Source organism: Parasteatoda tepidariorum, chromosome 9 (genome assembly GCF_982258835.1).
Source record: "Parasteatoda tepidariorum strain Cologne lab strain chromosome 9, Ptep-v5.0, whole genome shotgun sequence".
Taxonomy (NCBI): domain Eukaryota; kingdom Metazoa; phylum Arthropoda; class Arachnida; order Araneae; family Theridiidae; genus Parasteatoda; species Parasteatoda tepidariorum.
The window spans coordinates 20,580,778-20,600,972 of NC_141763.1; the positions used below are offsets into that span (position 1 = coordinate 20,580,778).

Genomic DNA, 20,195 nt, shown 5'->3' on the forward strand with positions numbered 1-20,195 from the left:
AATAATAAACATAAATTTTACCTGTAAAAATTGAATAACGTCAGAAAGACTATACATTTTCTTGTCAACGTAGCTGATAAGTAAATCAACAAACGCATCTGGTCTCGTCTGTTTCATAAACTAAAATATAACACAATTTTTAAATAAGTGGTAATTATAATGCTGAAGAATAAATAATAAAGACATTTATAGCCAGGGATACAAAATGCATGAAAACAAATAAGAAAGACAGTTAAGAGAAAAAGACTTAATATGAACTGTTGTAAAAAAATTTAATTACGAAGTAAAATAAACGTATTTTACTATTATCTTTTAATACAGTGTTTACGAATTTACCACTTGATAGCACTGCTTACGTCAAGTATAATTATTTTACTTTCATTACACATTTAATTCCCTCTTAAAATGTAATCACCAGGGCTGGGATGTTAATAACCTATAAATTCTTAAAAATATCCTTAAATAATGCACACAAAAAAACCTCTAAAACACATTAAATATATCCTTCAAATGAAAAATAATGTCCTTAAAATTTTTCAATAGCATGTTTTAAATTAGTTTTTTTACGAAAAAAAATTTTAATCATAACTTGTATTCATAAATTAGTAAAAAAGGTGATAATTAAAATAAATGTACAATTTGAGATTAAAATAAAATGTAAGTGAATTTTTTGGGTTTATGACTACTAATGTTCAACTCTGTACCCTTGTAATTTTGAACCCAATCCAGAAGACAAGGGAACTCCTGGATCAGGTATTGGGAGAATTTTCCCTTTGTGCGGGACTTTTTGATTAAACTAACCAACATTTGCATTACATGGAGAGGACAACAACCAAAACCTCCATGGTTAGCCTGACGGCAAGGGGACTCTAACCCAGGATTCGTCTACTGAGAATATTTTACGTCAGCACTGAGGTCGGTGCAAGCCGGGTGCATTTTTTGTATTGACCAGCTATTACTGGGATTCGAAACTGGTTCACCTCATTGGAAGGCCAAAGCTCTATCCCCTGAGACATCATGGCTCAACTAAATTTATTGTGGATTTTTTTTTTTTACCCAGTTCTTGAAGTTTATCTGAAGTTACGTTTTTCTCTAACAAATCTACATAAAAAAGATGTGCATGAATGAAATTATTGTGCATGAATGAAACCTTAGGAGGAAAGAAAGAGTGCTGATAAGGGGGAATTAATATCTCGTTAACAAGATTTTGCCTAAAAACGAAATTTAAATGTTAGATTAGCGGAACTCTGAAAAAATTTTGTCGGAATATAAAGTATTGATTCCTGGAAATCCGCAAATTAACAGTCTAAGATTCACGGAATCCCGCGAATTAGCAGAAGAATCACATGTCTGGTTAGTGAAAGTGAATACTTTAGAAAGACTTATAACTTTGCAATGCAGCACACACAAAATTTATTATTTACTACAATTTTATGAATACAATTAAATATTTTATAACAGAACGAAAAACATTGAAAGTCACTACACAGAAAAATTTATTTATTCATTTGAAGAGAAAAAAATAATACTATAAGATAGAGAATAAAAACAACAAGTGAATTAATTTTTTAACGAATACTTACTTTGCCAAAAGAAGTCAAACTCATGCCAGACCAAAGTTTGTCAGGAATGTTTGTAATGATGCTCAACAGATCAGTCTGAATAAATAATAAAATAAACTGTTGATAAAAGTAAATAATCATTTCAAAAGTAGCCGAAATCAGCTTAAAAAATGTAAAACAAACCAATTATGAATAATCAGTCATCAAAATAAAGGCTATTACTTTTCAACTCAATTTTTTGAAACTGGTTACTACCGGATATATATTATAGGTTTGAGTAGTTACAAAATAAGTTCATATTTATGATGGAATTTCATTGAGAAGATTTTTTTTCAAGTGGTTCAACAAGTTTTTACTATCTCAATTAGCTTTCTCTCAAATCTCTAAACTTTAGTAAATAAACTAAATAATATTTTAAAAAACTTTAGCAAGGTGAGTAGCCAAATCTTTCAATAAAAAATAAGCAAATTTTAAGTACTTTTTAAGCAGTCAAGAAATATTTCTAAGCACTATATACATTAACAAAATGCAAAATAATTTTCAAATACTTTACATGATCATGATAAAGTAACTAGTTTCTGACAAAGAACTCTTCTCTTGATTATAATTAGCCATTATAAAATTATCAAGAGATTTTTTAGTTCAATATCAGAGGTTGGAAAATGAAGCTTGAAATTGAGAATATCTTGCAAAATGCAGCTGAGTTGCACATGAGAGTGCAAGAATCTCATCGAGCCCAGCTCAGTAGACGCACATGCGGACTCGGAAACATTACATCAAACATGCAAAATAATTGGAGCTTTATTAAAAGGGGGTAGCTATATAGCATGGGCCGACAGTCAGCAAAATGGATTGTCATTGAATGAACTGTAAAAATTTTGAAAAGAACAATGTAAAAAGAAAAGTATGAAAAGTACGCTTTTGCATAATACATGGTGAAAATCAACATGGTAAAGAAAAAAATCTTATTTTCGAAAAGGGAAAATCAAGCACTTTTTGAAAACACCTGATATAAAAAAGCCCCTTTAAAGGCTTTCAAAAAACGAAAATGGAAAATAAGCACTTTTAACCACTTTTTAAAAACGCTACGCACCATGTTCAGTAAAAGGGGGATATAATGTTAGACAGAATGTATAAGAATTTTACATTTTTAGGTTTAATTTTCAAGCAGAATGTTACTTATACATTAATTTATGTAAATGAATGTTTAACTAGAGTAATATTTGAACAGAGCTAGCTAACATAGCTAGAGTAATATTTGAATATCCCACTTAGATAATTGTCATTTAATATGAAAATGTAAACAAATTCTTAAATTTGCATTGCAATTTGCACATAATTAATACGAAAAAAAATATTTTCTGAGTAGATATTAATTTAAATATTGAATTTAAAACTTATCCTCTAGCTTCAAATAAAAATTTTAACAAATTGAGAGATCTAAAATTTATTTCTCTACTTTCTCTATTTTTATATAGTGATTTTTAATGAAAGACTGTGTTTTGTTAGTTTGTGCCAAACTTTTTAGCATCATATTGAAATTTTCACACCTGGCAAGACCGTTATTTTTGACATACACTTTCAAGTCAAACAAATAATCAGAAAACAAACTGTGGCTAATCTCAGTTAATGTCAGACTAAGCCAAATATTTAAGAAAGGTAGATGGAGAATCGCAGAATTGGTAAGATCAAAATGTTTCATTTTTTTTACTTACATAAATGTAAAAATGGAATAAGATTCTTATCTATGTAAAGACACTTATCTTTGTAAATATAGAATTAAAATAGTCATGTATATTAAAGCCACCACATCTTTGAAACAAAAATAATCACATTTGATGCCCTGGTTACTAAGTGCAAAACGTTCAATATCTTTTCAAAAGATAGTATTACATTTTATGTATTTTAAGCCACCACATCTTTGAAATCAATATAATCACACTTGATGTTCTGGTAACTAAGAGCAAAATGTCCAATACCTTTGAAACAGATAAAATCACATTTTCTGCAGCTTCTGTGGTGCCTTTGAGAAGAAGTAAATACACAAGAGCAACAGTATCAGCAGCATTACTAATTGGACTGAGAGGACTGAAAAATTAAGAGGAATTTTTGAAAGTTTAACATAACTGAATCAAATTGTTGTTTCTAAATCTAAAAAACAATATAAAGTGAGTTTTTATAATATCAATTTTCACTTAAGCAATTTCACTAAATATTACACACAGAATATTATTGCAACATGATTTTCCATACATTTAATATTACATTAAGCAATGACAATTGCTGATCGGGCTGGAAAATTAGAATAAATTTTCCAAACATCAACAAAACCAAATAAAATTATTAATTTTAGGTAAAAAGAACAAATTTAAAATATAATTTAAAAAACACATTTGTACAACTTAATCGAACTTTATTGTAACATTGGTTTATTACTTTAATTAAACAATTGTTTATAATAATAATAGTTTTAACATGTATTCCAGATCCTTACACAGATTTTAAGCATCTATTTAAATGTAAAATAACATTAAATCTTTAATAAAAAAATTTTAATGATAAAAATATTAAACTACAACTTCAATAAATTAAATTATAAATTTATTAAACTATGTGTATTATGTATGAAGTCAATTAACTAAACAGGTGGAAAAGTGCCTAGGCAGGATATAAACTAGACTGAAAGTGTTATGAATACATATGAAACCCTCGGCTATGAAATCCTAAATGATTAACCTACTTTTTGTGGAACCCCTACTTCATAAATAAAGTTGATTAAAGAAATAGTGAACGATATAACCTATAAAAGACAATACTTAAATTATTTACTTAGAGTGAAGATTTTTCATCGCTTTATCATTAATAATCTTAAATTAGGTTTCATGTCCGACAGTCAAATTTGCAGTCATCTTGTGCTATATCTATTCTAGTCATGAATTTCTTTTTGGAGTAAAAACATAAGCTGAGAAAGAAAAAAATAAGCCGAATTATGGTTTACTTCAAAATGAAAATTTGTGGCCAGGATAACCTGGTTGGTAGGGCACTGGGTCCATATCCAAGAGGTCTTGGGCTCGATTCCCGCCAGCTGAAGACTCCCCGTGTAGTAAATTATGACTGATGCATGTTAAATCTGTCGAGTCACAAAGTCCTCCATGTTCCCATAACAAATCACACCACTGGGGGTACTGATCCAGGAGTTTCATTCTCCTCTGGATTGGTTCAAAATTACAAGGTTACGGAGTTGAACATTAGTAGTCGTAAATTCAAAATTTTGGGTCGGCTGTTCAACGAAGGTTATAAAAAAAATATTTCAAAAAATGAAAATTTAAAAGAACTGCTATAAAGGTTGAAAATGGTTATTAGGGAATCATATTTCTTTATTAAAGAATTCAATTATTCTATTTTGATTTGAAAAATGCAATAGGAAATACTAATGCAATGTATTTTGTAAATGCTTGCTCTTTCCATAATTCTGCATAGCCCTCATTACTGCTTTTACATTTTAACTGCTCTTACATTTTAATAAGATATATTAAATTTTATTAAATAAACTTGGATTTGCTAAACTTGTATTAAAAAAAGAATCTACTCACTGTTTCTTATTAGTCAATCTTCGCTTCAACAGCAAAATTGCTTTATCTTTATTATTTTTTTAAAAAAAAAGGAAAAAAGTATATTAAAATGTAACATAATAAAGGCATTTTGAAACATAAATGCAATAAAAAAATTTCATTACCAAGTTTGTAACCGGTAAAATCGGAGCATAATACTATTTTCCACAGCATTTCAGGTGACTCATCAGCATAAGCAGACAAAATAGGGTCAGCAACTGCCTTAAATTAAAAACATATCCAACACCCATTAGAAAAAGAATCACACACACTGTTACAATGAATGTGAGAAAATGTCACGTACTTGGGGTAAAGGGAAAGACACATTTTTACTTTCACTGAATATTTTGGAATTCACATAGGCGATCAATGGCTTTAAAATATTGCCATACTTGGGCTGCAAGAGAGAAAAGTAATATTTGAGTAATAAAATCAATACCAATCATCTACATACATAATCTTATAAAGAAGCATTAGAAAAAAATCAAGATTTAAAAAAATATATATTATTTAGATCAGATATTTTTTTACATTTATCAAATAAAGCTCTGTTTCAACTATTAGTAGGAGGCCGTTAAAAGAGTGCATAAGAATGGGAAAAGGGTTTGTAATTTGATCATCTTTGAAGACAGATGTCCAAAATCATCAAAAACAAGTTTATATAATATTTACTACGTCTCAACTAAATTAACCCCTAATTACTTAATTCTTTTTGAGAAGAACATTACAATAATTTAAGTCTTTTCAACAATTTGGACGATTTTTTCTTTCTATTCTTTAGAGCATTTTGTACAAAAATGAAACAAATCAAGTACCGTAATTTCGTGGAGATACAAAATCTAAATAAATTATTCTTTAGTTTTTCTTTGAAAAAATTTTTTAGGACTTTTTTTTTCTAAAATAAGATTTTGGATTGCTGTTTTGAAAGCAAGATCGTTTCAGTTCCGTTTTTAACAATTTTAATACTTATTTAAATTATTTTTTGATATATTAATTATTTTATTCATATTTTAATGGTTACTTCAAATTAAAATTAGAAATTTCTTAATTTTACATAGAAAGTTATTCAAATCCATTTTATAAACTAGGATTGTTTCTATTTTTTGTATATTCCTTATCCTTCTATTGGCTTTTATTCAAATACTTAAATTATATACATATGCATATTTAGAACATGTGTTGTCTGTTATGAATACCTGCATTAGTATAGTAAAATTCGGCGGGACGTGTACAGTGAAAAGCTGTTCTTAAGCAGATTTTTGAGGGAGCAGTCTATACACCAGGGTCGCGTTTCTCCACTAAATTATGGTAATTAAGATTGCACGGAAGAATAAATTTGTCTTCAGAGTTACACTAAATAACTACAACTCAATTAAATATGTACTTAGTTTCGTTTTATCAATTAACCTCTATTATAAATTATTTCGAAAAATGTAACTATTCCTTAGCAATTCTCAAGCAGCGTATATATATATATATATATATATATATATATAAATAATTTTCATGGTCTTGACTTTTCACATTATAATAGATGGATGCTTACTTGAAGACGAAACTCTAAGATCCTCTTGAGGACAAGTTCTGTAGAAAGTTGAGACAAATGGTAATAAGGAACAGCATTTAGCTTGAGGGAGGCATCAGAACTACAATAAAAAGTTTTTACTTAATTTTTTCGTTTGTACCGTACAGTTCTAAAAAGTTATATCAAAAACTAATTAACTAAATTTAAAATTAGCAGTTTCTGCTTACAATTAAAACAAACTATTCTTTACTCCAGATAAAAAATTCAAATTGAAACACACAAGTAATGTGTAATCATTGTTACAGTAAATGCTTTGATTAGTTAAAAGACAAAAACCTTCTAGAAATCAGACTTTATAAATTTGTGTAGCGATTGGTTGGCAGTTTAATTCAATACAAGAATTTGCTATTGACAAAGGAAACAATTATACATTAAATTATCAATAATATCTAAGATTACCACAAACATTAAACTAACTTGCTCGATAAAATATTCTAAAATAATATAAGTATGTATATTAGAAGTGCGCAAGTCGAAATTTTTCTGATAACAATCCCAAACTGCCAGTGATACACAGAGGCGTAGTCAGGTTAACTCTGCCAGGGGACAAACTCAGTTTTTGTGCCCCAAACAATATGGTGTAGGACTTAAAAGGGGGGGTTTTCAGGAAAATTTTAGTTAATGCAAAATCTTAAACCTACGATAGTTTGAACTTTTTTTTTTTTTTTAAATTTTACATTATGTAAGATTTTGCAACTTTACATAATGCTTTTTAAAACAATGTAATTAAAAAACTGTAATTAAATAATATAATTAAATAAAGTAATAAATCACTTGATAATTAAGTAACTGTAATTAAATAATGTAATAAATCACTTGATTGGGTTTAAAATTTAACAGTGTATGTTAAAGCAGTTTTTATTCCACTTATATGTTTTTGATTGCAATTGTTTTTTGATCGAATAATAAGCATCTTTTCAAAAGATATTTTTAGTTCAATATATTTATTGATATAATGAACTTTCATTACATAACACCAGCAATGTAAAGGTAAGTTTAAAAAATATAATGCATGGACAAATTTAATTATCCAATCTGTTTCAATAAATAGCTTTTTATTTCATTGAGTAAAAATTCATTGAGTTCTTTTTCTATACACCTTAAACAGAAATCAATCTTACCAAATATAATAATCAGCCAGTAAGAGGCAGGATTTCTTAAGCAGGACCTCCATTTCTTTATTTGGGCCCAAGAAACATTGTGCCCTCAAAATCATGTGAGCCTCGCTCAGGAGGTCGTGATAAGTGAAAGGACTAGAAACTTTTTGACATTCTGCAACCTCTAGCTGATTAAAATAAGAATTACAAAAATAATTTTATTCGTTATCAATAATAATTACACAAAATAATATCACTTTGACTATGCTAAATTATTTTCTTTACAAGATTATTTCATGCAGTTAGTTTAAATAATCATAAAATAGTGCTTCACACTACACTTATATCCTATTTCCATGTGAATGTTATTTCACTCTAGTAAGATTAATTTAATTTGATTGAACACATCTTACAGATTAAGATACAAAAACTTAGCACTTCAACAACAAGGTAAGATTTTCAAATATCATCTTACAAATTAGAAACTGATTTGGGTACGTAAATCAGAAACTGATTTAGGCACCCAAACTCATTAGGTACATAAATCAGACCCTCACTTGAATACACTCATATAAGTTGAAAATACACTGTTTTCTGCATTTATTAGTCATTTTCAGTTAAATGTACCCAAAATAGTTATATTTCATTAGATAATACACCATATGTACCTTTTTAAATCCCTTTTCATGAATTACTAAGCTATTTAACCAAGTAGAGCCCATCGTCCACATTTGTTATAATCCTCAATTATCAATAATAATAATTGCATAAAAATTAGTTATATATTAGAATAATTACTTATCAATAATAATTAAATAAAAATTAATTATATATTAGAATAATTACTTATCAATAATAATTACATAAAATAATATCACTTTGAATATACTAACTGATTTTCTTTCCATAGAAATTTTTATTACAATTTTACAAAATTATTTACTACAGTGAATTTAAATAATCATAAAATAGTGCTTCCCATCTACACTTATATTGTATATCCATGTCAATGCTATTGCACTCTAAGATTAATTTAATTTGAATAAATGCATCTTATAGACTAATTAATAGAAGTTTAGCTCTTCAACAACAAAGTAAGATTTTCGGATATCATCTTGGGTACATAAATTAGAAACTGATTTAGGTACCCAAACTCATTAGGTGCATAAATCAGATCCTCACTTGAATATACACTTACATAGGTTGAAAATACACTGTTTTCTGGATTCATTAGTCATTCTCAGTTAAATGTACCCAACATAGTTTTATTTCATTTGATAATACACCATATGTATCTTTTCAAATCCCTTTTCATGAATTACTAAGCAATTTAACCAAGTAGAGCCCATCATCCTCATTAGTTATAATCCTAAAACTATATCATAATTTTACAGGTGATAAATTTCTAAAAATTGATTTCAAGCACTGATAAAAATAAAATTAACTTTTTTGTTTGTAAATAATTGTAAAAAGATAATTAAATATGCTTATCATAAAATGGAACATAATAAAATCATATTATACCATTACTTTTTATCATTATGCAAGAACATCTCTTTTTGTTTTAAACCTTTGCATATGCATATTAAACAAAATTAAAAATGTAATAAATCAAAGAAAGTTATTCAGGTAGGTATTTAACCTATATCGCATAAGAGCTGCACAATGGGCTATTGGCGACGGATTGGTAAACAACCCTGAGGATGATCCGAAGACATGCCATCGAAATTTTGATCCTCTGCAGAGGTGATGGCACCCTCGCTTTGGTAACCCAAGGACCTGAGCTTGAAATCAAGCGTTTTACGGTAGAACAGTTTAATGAGGAGTGCACCCGCGTTCCCTACACAGGCTGATCAAAGTAGTCATCCACCTGCTTACTGGCCGCAGCCAGTGATGCTAGACTTTGGTGTTCAACTGGGAACCATGTTTTTACGATCACTACGAGACAAATATTATTCAGAAGGGAACAACATTGCAGGTCAATACCATTAAATATGGCATAAATAAATAATCTTGAAATAAATGATGTTATAACTTTTTATACTGAGACCATCTAAGGAAATGTTGAACTTAAAATTTTTTTTGAGTTATTGAAATAAAATTAAAAGTTTTAAGGCAAAACTTTTTTTCCAGCTGATTTGTTGGCATCTAATATTAAGGCATTGATGTTTTAGAGAACTTATGACTTTGCCATTAAAGAATTCATTATTCAACACAGAAAGTAACAGGAAAACTTACCAGGTCCATGAATACCTGAGAAGGTGATGGCTCTTTTAAAGAATATAAAGTTGACCTGTTGCCCCCTTCAGTGCTAAAATTAAAATATGAGTCAAACTTCGAGTTCAGATCATACAGAAGAATTTTATGCACAAAATATTTCGCTTTTAGCTTGAACGTATTTAATATTTTAAAACTTATAATTTAGATTTAAATATTCTAATTTAGATTTAAATGTTCTTATTTTCCTTTTAGAATCAAAATTAAAACAAATTTCTGGAGAAAAAAAATGCAATTTTAAGCAAAAAAGATATAATAGAGACACAGCAAAGAAATACTGTTCAGAACTAATTTTCATAGGCTTATATCATATTTAGATAAATATGAATTTAAAAAAACGTCCCAATAATATTTGAAACAAAAGAAAACTCCCATTTTAAATAAACTTATTTACCACCACCAACAAAATCATACTGAAATTAATAAATCATCAATCCAAAGTTAGTTCTAAAAGGGTATTGTACCGCCCTGCTAACGGTGTTCTGTTAATTTCCAAATGGGTTTTCAATATCTTTAATTACGGAAAACAGCGGTTTGGAGCAGGCGGGTGCAGAAATTTTCTGAGCAGCTTGGCGCAATTTGGCAACCCTGTAAATATTATGCTTAGAAAATATTTATATCTTTAAACATAAATATATTTAAACTTTTACTAAATATGCAATTGAAAAACTTTTGAGCCTATATTGTAATTTAATGAAGAAAAAAAACTGCAATGAATATTATCAGGAAAAAAAATTACATAATCCAACCAACATACTCAGAATTTGAAACAGAATCTTCTAAGGAAGAAACCAAAACTAAATGGTTGTCAGATTTAACCAAGTGATCAACACCAAGAAATGGACGCAATCCAAGAAGACATACTTCGCTGTCATATTTTGGAACTATCTGAAATAAAAACTAAAATTATTACTTGCATATCTACATCAACACATGGATTTTCGTTTAAATTCTGTGAAGACAAATTTTAAAAGGAAAAGTAGCACTTTCAAGATATAGTTAGTTTTCGTTTAAAACATATTTTCTATCTATTTTTTAATTTTAATTTTCTAATTTTGTATTTCTATTTAAGCCATATTTTTAAATTTTTACATTGCAAAAACTTCTTTATCAAGAACTAATCTATAGATTTTAAAAACTACAAAACTGATTACATAGTTTAAAATGATGCAAAAATTGGCATACCTAACAGTTCAAATGATTTTTTCTTCCCATTAAAGAAAATGATTAAAAAAAATGAATAGTAATAAAAATTACTTTTTGCCTAAATTGTTTTTGGATAAATGTATTTTATAATTATTTGCACAAGTTACTTAAGTTACTAATTAAATTATATCAGAAATATGCTTTTTTAAAGAAGTAAAATTAAAATTAAAGGGTTTACATTTTTCAATATTATCTGAAAGAACCAATTTAAACCATATTTTTTGGTTTTGTAGTAACCCTCTATTTTGCATGTCAAAAATCTGAATGTGTTGAATAAAAATGCTTGTTTACTTAGTGAAAGTATGCTTTAACTAAAATATTGTTTGTATAAATCAATTAGAATGTTTCACATTTGCCTCACAAATCATTAAGATTGTTATTTAGTATATCTGAAAATTCGATCATTAAATTAAAATTAGTTCCGAGTATATCATTTTTATTTTATTTATTTATTTATTTTGCACAATGTACACTTATAACAGAGCTTATCAAAATAAAACTTTGAATAAAACTAAAATTAATTTCATTGGGGGCTATTTAAAAATGATGTAAAGATTGGAGGAGGTTAGGGAAATTATGATAAAAGGGGACACAGTAACAAAATGTGTGACATCAAATATTTTAGTTGGATTTTAAAATCAGCAAATTAAATATTTTTACAATACGTTTTTACCATCAGTCCACTGTGGGACTCAGAATATTATAAAACATTTATAATTGTACATTTATTAAAGAAATAAAAATTAAATGTCTATGAGGTGCATTTTTGACAAAAAAAGTGGAGGTGGGCTGTCAACTGGCAGACAATTATTTCATCACTTCGTGGCTGGTGGGAACCATTAATTTTGCCCAATAACAATGTAACAGACGCCCGGTGGCTGAGCGGTAGCGCTTCATGCTGTCGTGCCACAGATCCCTGGTTCGATCCTCAGGCCGGGCAAGGTTGACTCAGCCTTTCATCCCTTCAGTGGGTCGATAAATGAGTACCAAGCGTGCTTGGGAACTAAACACTGTGGGTTCCGCGTTCGGCTGATCACCTGACCGAAACATCTGCTCCTGAACCCCAGAGCCCAAGGTCAAGAAAACTGAGATGGGCACAGTAGGCCTTGGCCATCTATGGGCTGTCGCGCTGCTGAGTTTAGTTTTTTAACAATGTAACAAATCCTCTACAAAGGGAAATTTCTCCCAATACTTGATCTAAGAGTTCCCTTGTCTTCTGGATTGGGTTCAAAATTACCATGATATGAACATTGGTAGTCGTAAACTGAAAATTCGGTCGGCTGTTCAACGACAGTTATAAAATAAAAATGAAATAACAATATAACTTTACATGCAACAATGGTAGAGAGTATAATGAAGAGTAGTAAAAGGCAAAATTATTCATTCTCACATTTTTAACATTATCAACACTTTCTACTTGTTCTAAGATGGAATGAGGTAGGTGCACAGTGTACGTCTCCAGACCAGTATCTGTTAGCGCATGCAGTAGAGAAGCTTCCAAGAAAACACCTTTCATTGTGGAAGTATATACATACGAATCAACAAATTGTGTCTCTTTGGTAATGTTATAGAGGAAGCCTTCAAGACAAGTTGAAAAGAAAACACCCATCGCCTTCAAAGAGGAGTGGCCAGATGTGATGTTTGGCCAAGGGAGAGAGAAACTGCACTTTTCAGATTCTGAAGCAGCAGCATTCAAAGGATCGAAAAAACCCTCTTTGGAAGATTCTGTAAGAAGTCAAAACACATCAATGCAAACATTGGAGAAATAAAACAATGGTGATTTTACTATCGACATTTTTAGGCTACGAGTAAAGTGTTTTAATACATCATGCATAAACATGTAAGTCAAAAAGAGAAATTCAAAATTGGAAATATAATATAAGCACTTATATTTAGCGAAGTAAAATATATATATATATATCTTAATCTAAAGAAGATTTTTTTTAAACCATTACTTATAATTACTTAAGCTATTAACACTCAACATTAGTACTGGCAATAGCAACTGTTGAGGAATAAGATAAATATTTCAGACATCAGTATTTTAGCTTTTTTATTGACAAATTTTTTTTCTTTTTTAAATCTCTTCAACAAATACGGATAAATTTGAGAATATACGGACAAACATGAGATAGTCGCAAAATACAGGAGTCTTCATTAAAAAACAGGAGACTTCGTTAAAAAGCAGGAGACTTGTTAGGTATAGTAACATTTGGATATGTAGCTTTTTTAATTTTTTTTATTTTATAAATCTTTTAGAAACTAGTTTATATTTATGAAACATCAAAATGTAAGGAAAGGAATTGTTAAAAATAAAACAATATAAAATCAGAAAAAAAAGGAAAAAAAACATGAATGGCCAAAACATATTTATTCTACGAAATGAGTAAAAGCAAAAACATCAAACCGGTCATGGATTGTAGTAAACTGTTATTTTTTTAAAATTTGTTTAGTGTTTTAAGATGTCATATTATTTTTATATTCAGTGAAAACATTTTTGATTATTTAAAGCAAAGGGAATTACTGTCAAAAATATTTATAATGTAAACTTTGAAACAGAAAGCTTTGTGTTTACTAGAATTTTAAGTTATTAAGATCATTTCTTACATCTTTAAACTTATCAACTAAATGTGGTAGTAATAGACCAGAGCAAATCAACCTTAAAAGGCTTTAAATAAATTCTGAAATACAAACACTTCAAAATTTTAATATGCATTTATTTATTATTCATGAAAAAAAAAAAATTTAAAGCTTCCTAGAACCTTAGAACTAATAATAAAAGAATATTTTAGTTCACTACATGTTTGAAATTAACCTGTTAGCAGATAATTAAATAAGTAATGAAACAAGATCTTAACTGAAATTTTTATTGTTTACACCCACAAAGTTAATGCGATTATGGAAAATTCTGGATTACAGAATAGTGTTATAGATTTTCTACTTTATAGTGTAACAGAAATCCTTTATTCACAAGGGTTAAATCTTAAAGAAAAAGTTTTTTTTCTGGAAAAAGTGAAGTAACATTAAGATTTATTAACAATCCTGAACTCAAAAATCCTAATAATTTCTTGAGCAAAATCATTAATGATGCATTTAAAGAAATTTATATCTTTATAAATTTAATAAATCATTGATATTTTTTCACAACATGAAATTCTTAATAAATTATATGCAGCATAATTTAAATTAATAATTATGCATAAGTTTACTTTTATCTCTAATCACATTTATTAGTCTACCAGAAAAAATATTTTCAAATGAAAGAGATGACAAGTATAATTTTTACTTTTAATAATATTAAATAAAATAAACAAGATTTTTTGTATGTATAAATGTGATGGAAGATTTCTTAAAAATTCTGTACCTTTGATTTCCAAATAGCGGTTAACGAAAAATCCGGATTTTTTCCGGAACACAATCATCTCTGATATATTTAATGTTAAAATATTATAAATATAAATAATTATTTATTAATAAAATTATTAATTATTTATTAATAAAATTATTAATAATTAATAAATTTATTAATTATTAAAAATAATAATTACTAATAACTAATTCGTAATAAGCTATTAGTGATTATTAGTAGCTATTAATTACTATCAATTATTATTATGAATAATAATTAATAAATTTATTAACATAATTAATTAAAAATTGTAACATTATAAATTCATTATAATAACTTAAAAAAATATTACCCAACTCATGAAATGGTATAAGCTGCAATGATTTTAATGGCCCATCATTTTCTTTGAAAACAAATTGCCTAAATAATAAAATCACAGAATAAATATTGGATGAAATCGCTGGGAACATTTCAAACGTTCTCGAGTTCAGCCGGATGTCGACCGTACACCCTTTTACGGTCAGAAGTGGACCATTGAACTCACATTCATGGTCTTCAGAGAAGTTCTCATTTGCCTTGTCGATGGCATGTAAGTGAATGTTGATGGGAAATGAATTTGGATGGAGTTTTTCTTTAATATGATTCTCCCACACTTTATCTTTAGAGCCACTGTAAGTACAGGACTCGAATCTCCATTCAACAAAATTCTCATCGACTAATTCCGAATTTTTATCTTCATGCACAGCATCCGAGCAATCGTTATCGTCATCATTTTCACACACTTTAAAAACAACCACTGCTTTGTCAGACATGCAAGCAAAGTAGTTCTCGCATACGGTGACTTGCTTCACGAAAATAGGAGTAGTGATGTCGACGAAGTGATCGAAATCGTGATACGTCTGTTTCGATGCTGGGTGGATTTTTGTGCTGAAACAAAATACAGATATTATGTTTCCTAAACTCACAGCCAGAGCTGAAGTTTTGCTGCAAGATGCAATGAATATAGCCGGTTTCTCTAATGGCAGTTCAACCATTTCAAATTGCTTTTTCATTGAAGGATGATCCTCACTGGGTAGACTTGTAGATCCGGCTACTCGTACTCTCAAAGGCTGACTGTTTACATCAATCCACCATTTAAAATAAACTCTAACATAAGATACATTATTACTCTGCCATGATGCTTTACTTTCAATTGTTGCCACATAATTTCCTAAAAAAAATTCAATATTAATAAAAGAGAAACAAATTTGCAACAAAATAACAATTACCAGATAATATTTAATCATATCCACCAACGTGGATAGGAAATTATGAAATAAAATATAAATTTTATGAAATTAAATATAAATTTCATGATAACTGTTGCATAAAATATTTTACAAAAAGGGATTTTTATTGTCATTATAATATAAAAACTTTATTACACTAATAACTACAAATGGTATGTGATATTTTCCATTTATAATTGATATTAAATGAACTTAAATGTTTTTTATTATGTTAACTCATTGCTTTGAATATTCAAATTGCCTTTTCATTGTTTGAACTCAACGTTTTAAATAGACAAGTAATTTATTATTGATAGTTAAAAGATTTTTTGATTAGTTCAAAATGGGAGTTGAAACTGAAAACTTATTATATAAATGAAGCTTCCTTCATTATGTGATAGTGATACTTATTTACATATTCAAGCAAGAAATGAATTATGAAAAAATTCTGTTTCAATATATGGATTTTTTTTTTTTAAGGAAATTTTTTAAAAAGTACAAAAATCAAGAGAATGTTTATTAAGCCTGAAGACCAGAAGAAACTGGCAAAATGCAGTAGTCTGCTGGTAAATTGAGTAGAACTGGTAATTATATGTAATGCATTAAAAAACGGATTTTCAAATGCCAAAAGCTTTTTATCAAAAAAAGAGAATGTTTGCATTTTTATTTATTTCTAATTGTTCTTATTTTACTCCAAGTTTGATTTTACATCTGAAATTTTAAAAAAGAAGCAATGAATTTTAGTACTACATGTTATTGGTATTTTCCTAAAAGAAAACAAGATTATTCCCGTTTTCATGCGATTTTATGTAAGAAAATTTTATTTTAATTCCTTTTTAATGAAATCATAATAATTTTACAAAAAACATTATTTAAATAAATTAAAAACGAAAAAAGTTCAATTTCCACCACTAATAAAACCACTAGATTACAAAATTAGCCTCCTTTAAAATCAAATCTGCAAGAACAGGACCAATATATAATATAAAAACATGTGAAAATGCTCTGCAAATAAAATCATTATCACAATTTTATGAAATCAAGCTTTTAGAAAACATATATTGTTTTTTTAAATAAAAAAGGGAAAAAAGCGTACTTTTTTTTTCCTTCTAGTTCAGTTCAACAAATTCTAGGCTGCCATCCATGAACAAATTAATCAAAACTACAGTTGTAAATTACATTTTTTGAGGAAATTGAAAGGAAGTGTTCTCGAAAAATTATGTCAATGGTGCCACTATAAACTATATTAGCCACCATTGTTCATATATGAATGATGAAAGCTTGATTAATTTGATTGTCAGAAAAATGTTACTGGTTTTCAGAAAACACCTACCATTTGTGTAACAACTTAAACTATTTTTCAGGAATAGTTAAAGAAGAACAAAGCTATGATTTGAAAAGAAGAAAAAGATTCATTTCAGGGGCAGAATGTTATCAGCCACCAGTCCACAGCACCAGTAACAAAAAGTACTAGTCTGAGTACATTTTAATTGGTCCATTTACACGTCCCTAATAGATTTAGACTTTATTTTTACAAAATTAACACAACAGATAACATGAAAAAAGATAATCAAGCAGATTACTGAGAATATGTAATGCTCACAATTAATGATAAAATGTGCTATTTTGTGGCCAAAATAGTTAACCATCATTTCAATTGCATATTAGAATCAAACAATATGTTTGAAAAAACAGAGGAAGATTAGAGTTATTCTTGAAGATTAGAGTGGACACTGATCGAATTCTTTTCATTGACACCTCTTAATTACTATTAGGTATTACCCTCTATTTTTTTCGAAAAAAAGGCGGTTTATCTCTCATTAATAAAAGCTTTAAGATTCGATAACAATCAAGAATGTTGAGCTAAACTCAAATTTTTTTCTTTTTTTTTTATTCTTCTCTCTCCCTCAAAAAAAAAAAAAAAAAAAAAAAAAAAAAAAAAAAAAAAAAAAAAAAACGTTGACTATATTTCATAATTTTTTGCTTTATTTTGCTTATTATCTTAGTATCATTTTATACCACTAAAGGAAAGTAAGAAACAAGCCATAAAAATCACTAATCTACAAGTATTTTCAATGCATAGGTATTCGCAAAAGATATATATTACTGCCCTTCAAAATTTTTTTATCAGATCCCCGAGAAACTAAAAAAGACAACACAGAAAGGGACAAATTCAAAAAAGGGGGATGTTACCATATTGTGATCTGTTGCTCCAACTTCAATCGCCAAGGTGCCAAATAAATTTTAAACTTGCAAATTTTAAAAAAAAAAAAAAAACATGTAGATGTTTGCCCGAGGGTGGCTACGAGTTATACATTTCTAGTTGGTCCCTTTCTGTGATGTTTTTTTTTTAATTTCTCGAGGGCCGCTGCCCGGAAATTGCGAGATTATTCTGACACAGATCACAATACGGAAATCTTCCCTCAAAAACTATAGCTCGTAGCCACCTTCGAGCAAACATCTACATGCTTTTTTTTAAAAAATTGCAAGATTTGGCACCTTGGAAATTGTAGTTGGCATGACAGATCACGATACAGAAATAGCCCTAGAACAGAACACACATTTTAGTTCCTAAATTATTATATAATGTTATCAACTAATAAGGAATGAAGAACACTGTTTAATTCTCAATAAAAAAAATTTACTTAATTATATTGATAATAGAAGGTGACATACCTGATTCACAATACAATATTTGCTTAACTATATCAACAGTTGGGAAAGAATGGAGTACATTTCCACGGGCATCTAAATCATGAATATTGACGGCATGTTGCGTAGTGGAAACTAACAACTTATCTTGCGCACCACAAAATGCTACTGGTTCATTTTCAGAAAGAAAAACGTCTTGAGAAACAAAATGATGACAGGAAACCACTCGTACCATTTTATATTTTAATTTTGAGAATATTTCGAACGTTCAACAAGTCATAAATAGTATTGATTACCATATGAAACACCAAACCTTTTGACAATTTTTAAAAATCGATGATGAAACAGCTGCACAGTAATTTATTTTACAGAATAAATAGACCTTTTTATTTTAGTTATTGTAATCATGAATAAGGTATCATTTTTATGGATGAGGCAAACTGACTATAATATTTTGCAATTCGTACTTTTAGATTTTGCAATATTTACCGAAAAACATAAAATTTATAATACTATTACAGCCAAGATATGACTCGATAGCTTTGGTACACTACAAGAATTTCTTTGCTTAAATAAAAAAATTCATTAATATAAATGATTATGAAGAAGTTATTATATAAAATAATATATTTATTTATGGTTTGAGCAAGAACTTGAGAGAAAACACGGAAACAGAAAGTAGATTATGTCACTAATGGGTCTGAAATATAAAAACGCAAGGACCGTTCGCACTAAAAAAAAATTTCTCTCATACAAAAATAAAGCGTGAAAGTAAACGGCACTTTAAATTTTCTACAGTGTGGTGTCATTCACGTTGCACCTATTTCGGTCGTTTAACTATGGACAATGGACACTCTGATTAGTGCAAGATCTAGGTATGCAAGGAGTTCGAAAGAATACAAGAAAATAAAATTCGATGATTAGTTTCATTTTATTTTTTAATCGTCGTTGAACAGCCGACCAGATTTTAGGGTTTATGTCTACCAATGTTCAACTCCGTAGCCTTGCAATTTTGAATCCATTCCAGAAGACAAGGGATCTTCTGCATCAGTGCACTGAGGTATTGATTTGTTATGGGAACTTGGAGGACTTTGTGACCCCGACAGATTTAACATGACCCAGTCACCATTTTATACACGGGTATTTTCGGGCGGCAGGATTCAAACTCCCATTCTAATGGAAGATAGTGGTTGCTGTTTAATATTTTACATGCGCTAATTTAATTTGATTTGAAAACATTGATTTTTTTTAAAATATGTATTCTATAGAATGATGTCCGTTAAGTTTAATTGGTTTGATGTCGTCAGAAGAGAAAAAAAACTTTTAATTTAATTAATAAGCTGAGTTTTAAATATGTTTACTAAAAACATTAAGTTACTTAGATGAAACAACAAAATCAATTGTTACAAAACGAATTTTTCTATTTAATACAATATGATCTGGCGAGCAGCTATTTAAAAGATCGAACATTCCGTTTGTTTATTTGTGGCTTGATGTCAGGCTCGCAGAAAATGCCGTTCACTGGTTAAATTTAGTAGCTTTCCCCATTAACGTGTGGAAAGTCATAGAGGAAGGAAGTACGTTAGTT

The 20,195-nt window shown here is 28.6% G+C and overlaps 1 protein-coding gene across 1 annotated transcript in view; it reads right to left on the reverse strand.

Moving 5' to 3' along the window:
* The window catches only part of LOC107437050 (BLOC-2 complex member HPS3), a 31,039-nt gene extending 11,721 nt beyond the window's left edge, over positions 1–19,318 (reverse strand). Inside the window, exons 1-13 of the mRNA XM_087150991.1 lie at positions 18,632–19,318; positions 15,040–15,897; positions 12,729–13,063; positions 10,890–11,020; positions 10,094–10,166; positions 7,880–8,043; positions 6,720–6,819; positions 5,478–5,570; positions 5,299–5,395; positions 5,156–5,201; positions 3,542–3,650; positions 1,584–1,658; positions 22–120 (exon numbers count right to left, since the gene is read on the reverse strand). Coding sequence (XP_087007117.1) covers positions 22–120; positions 1,584–1,658; positions 3,542–3,650; positions 5,156–5,201; positions 5,299–5,395; positions 5,478–5,570; positions 6,720–6,819; positions 7,880–8,043; positions 10,094–10,166; positions 10,890–11,020; positions 12,729–13,063; positions 15,040–15,897; positions 18,632–18,842 — 2,391 coding nt within the window. The 5' untranslated portion in view covers positions 18,843–19,318. The remainder of the gene's footprint in view (positions 1–21; positions 121–1,583; positions 1,659–3,541; positions 3,651–5,155; positions 5,202–5,298; positions 5,396–5,477; positions 5,571–6,719; positions 6,820–7,879; positions 8,044–10,093; positions 10,167–10,889; positions 11,021–12,728; positions 13,064–15,039; positions 15,898–18,631) is intronic.
* Positions 19,319–20,195: the final 877 nt, after the last annotated feature.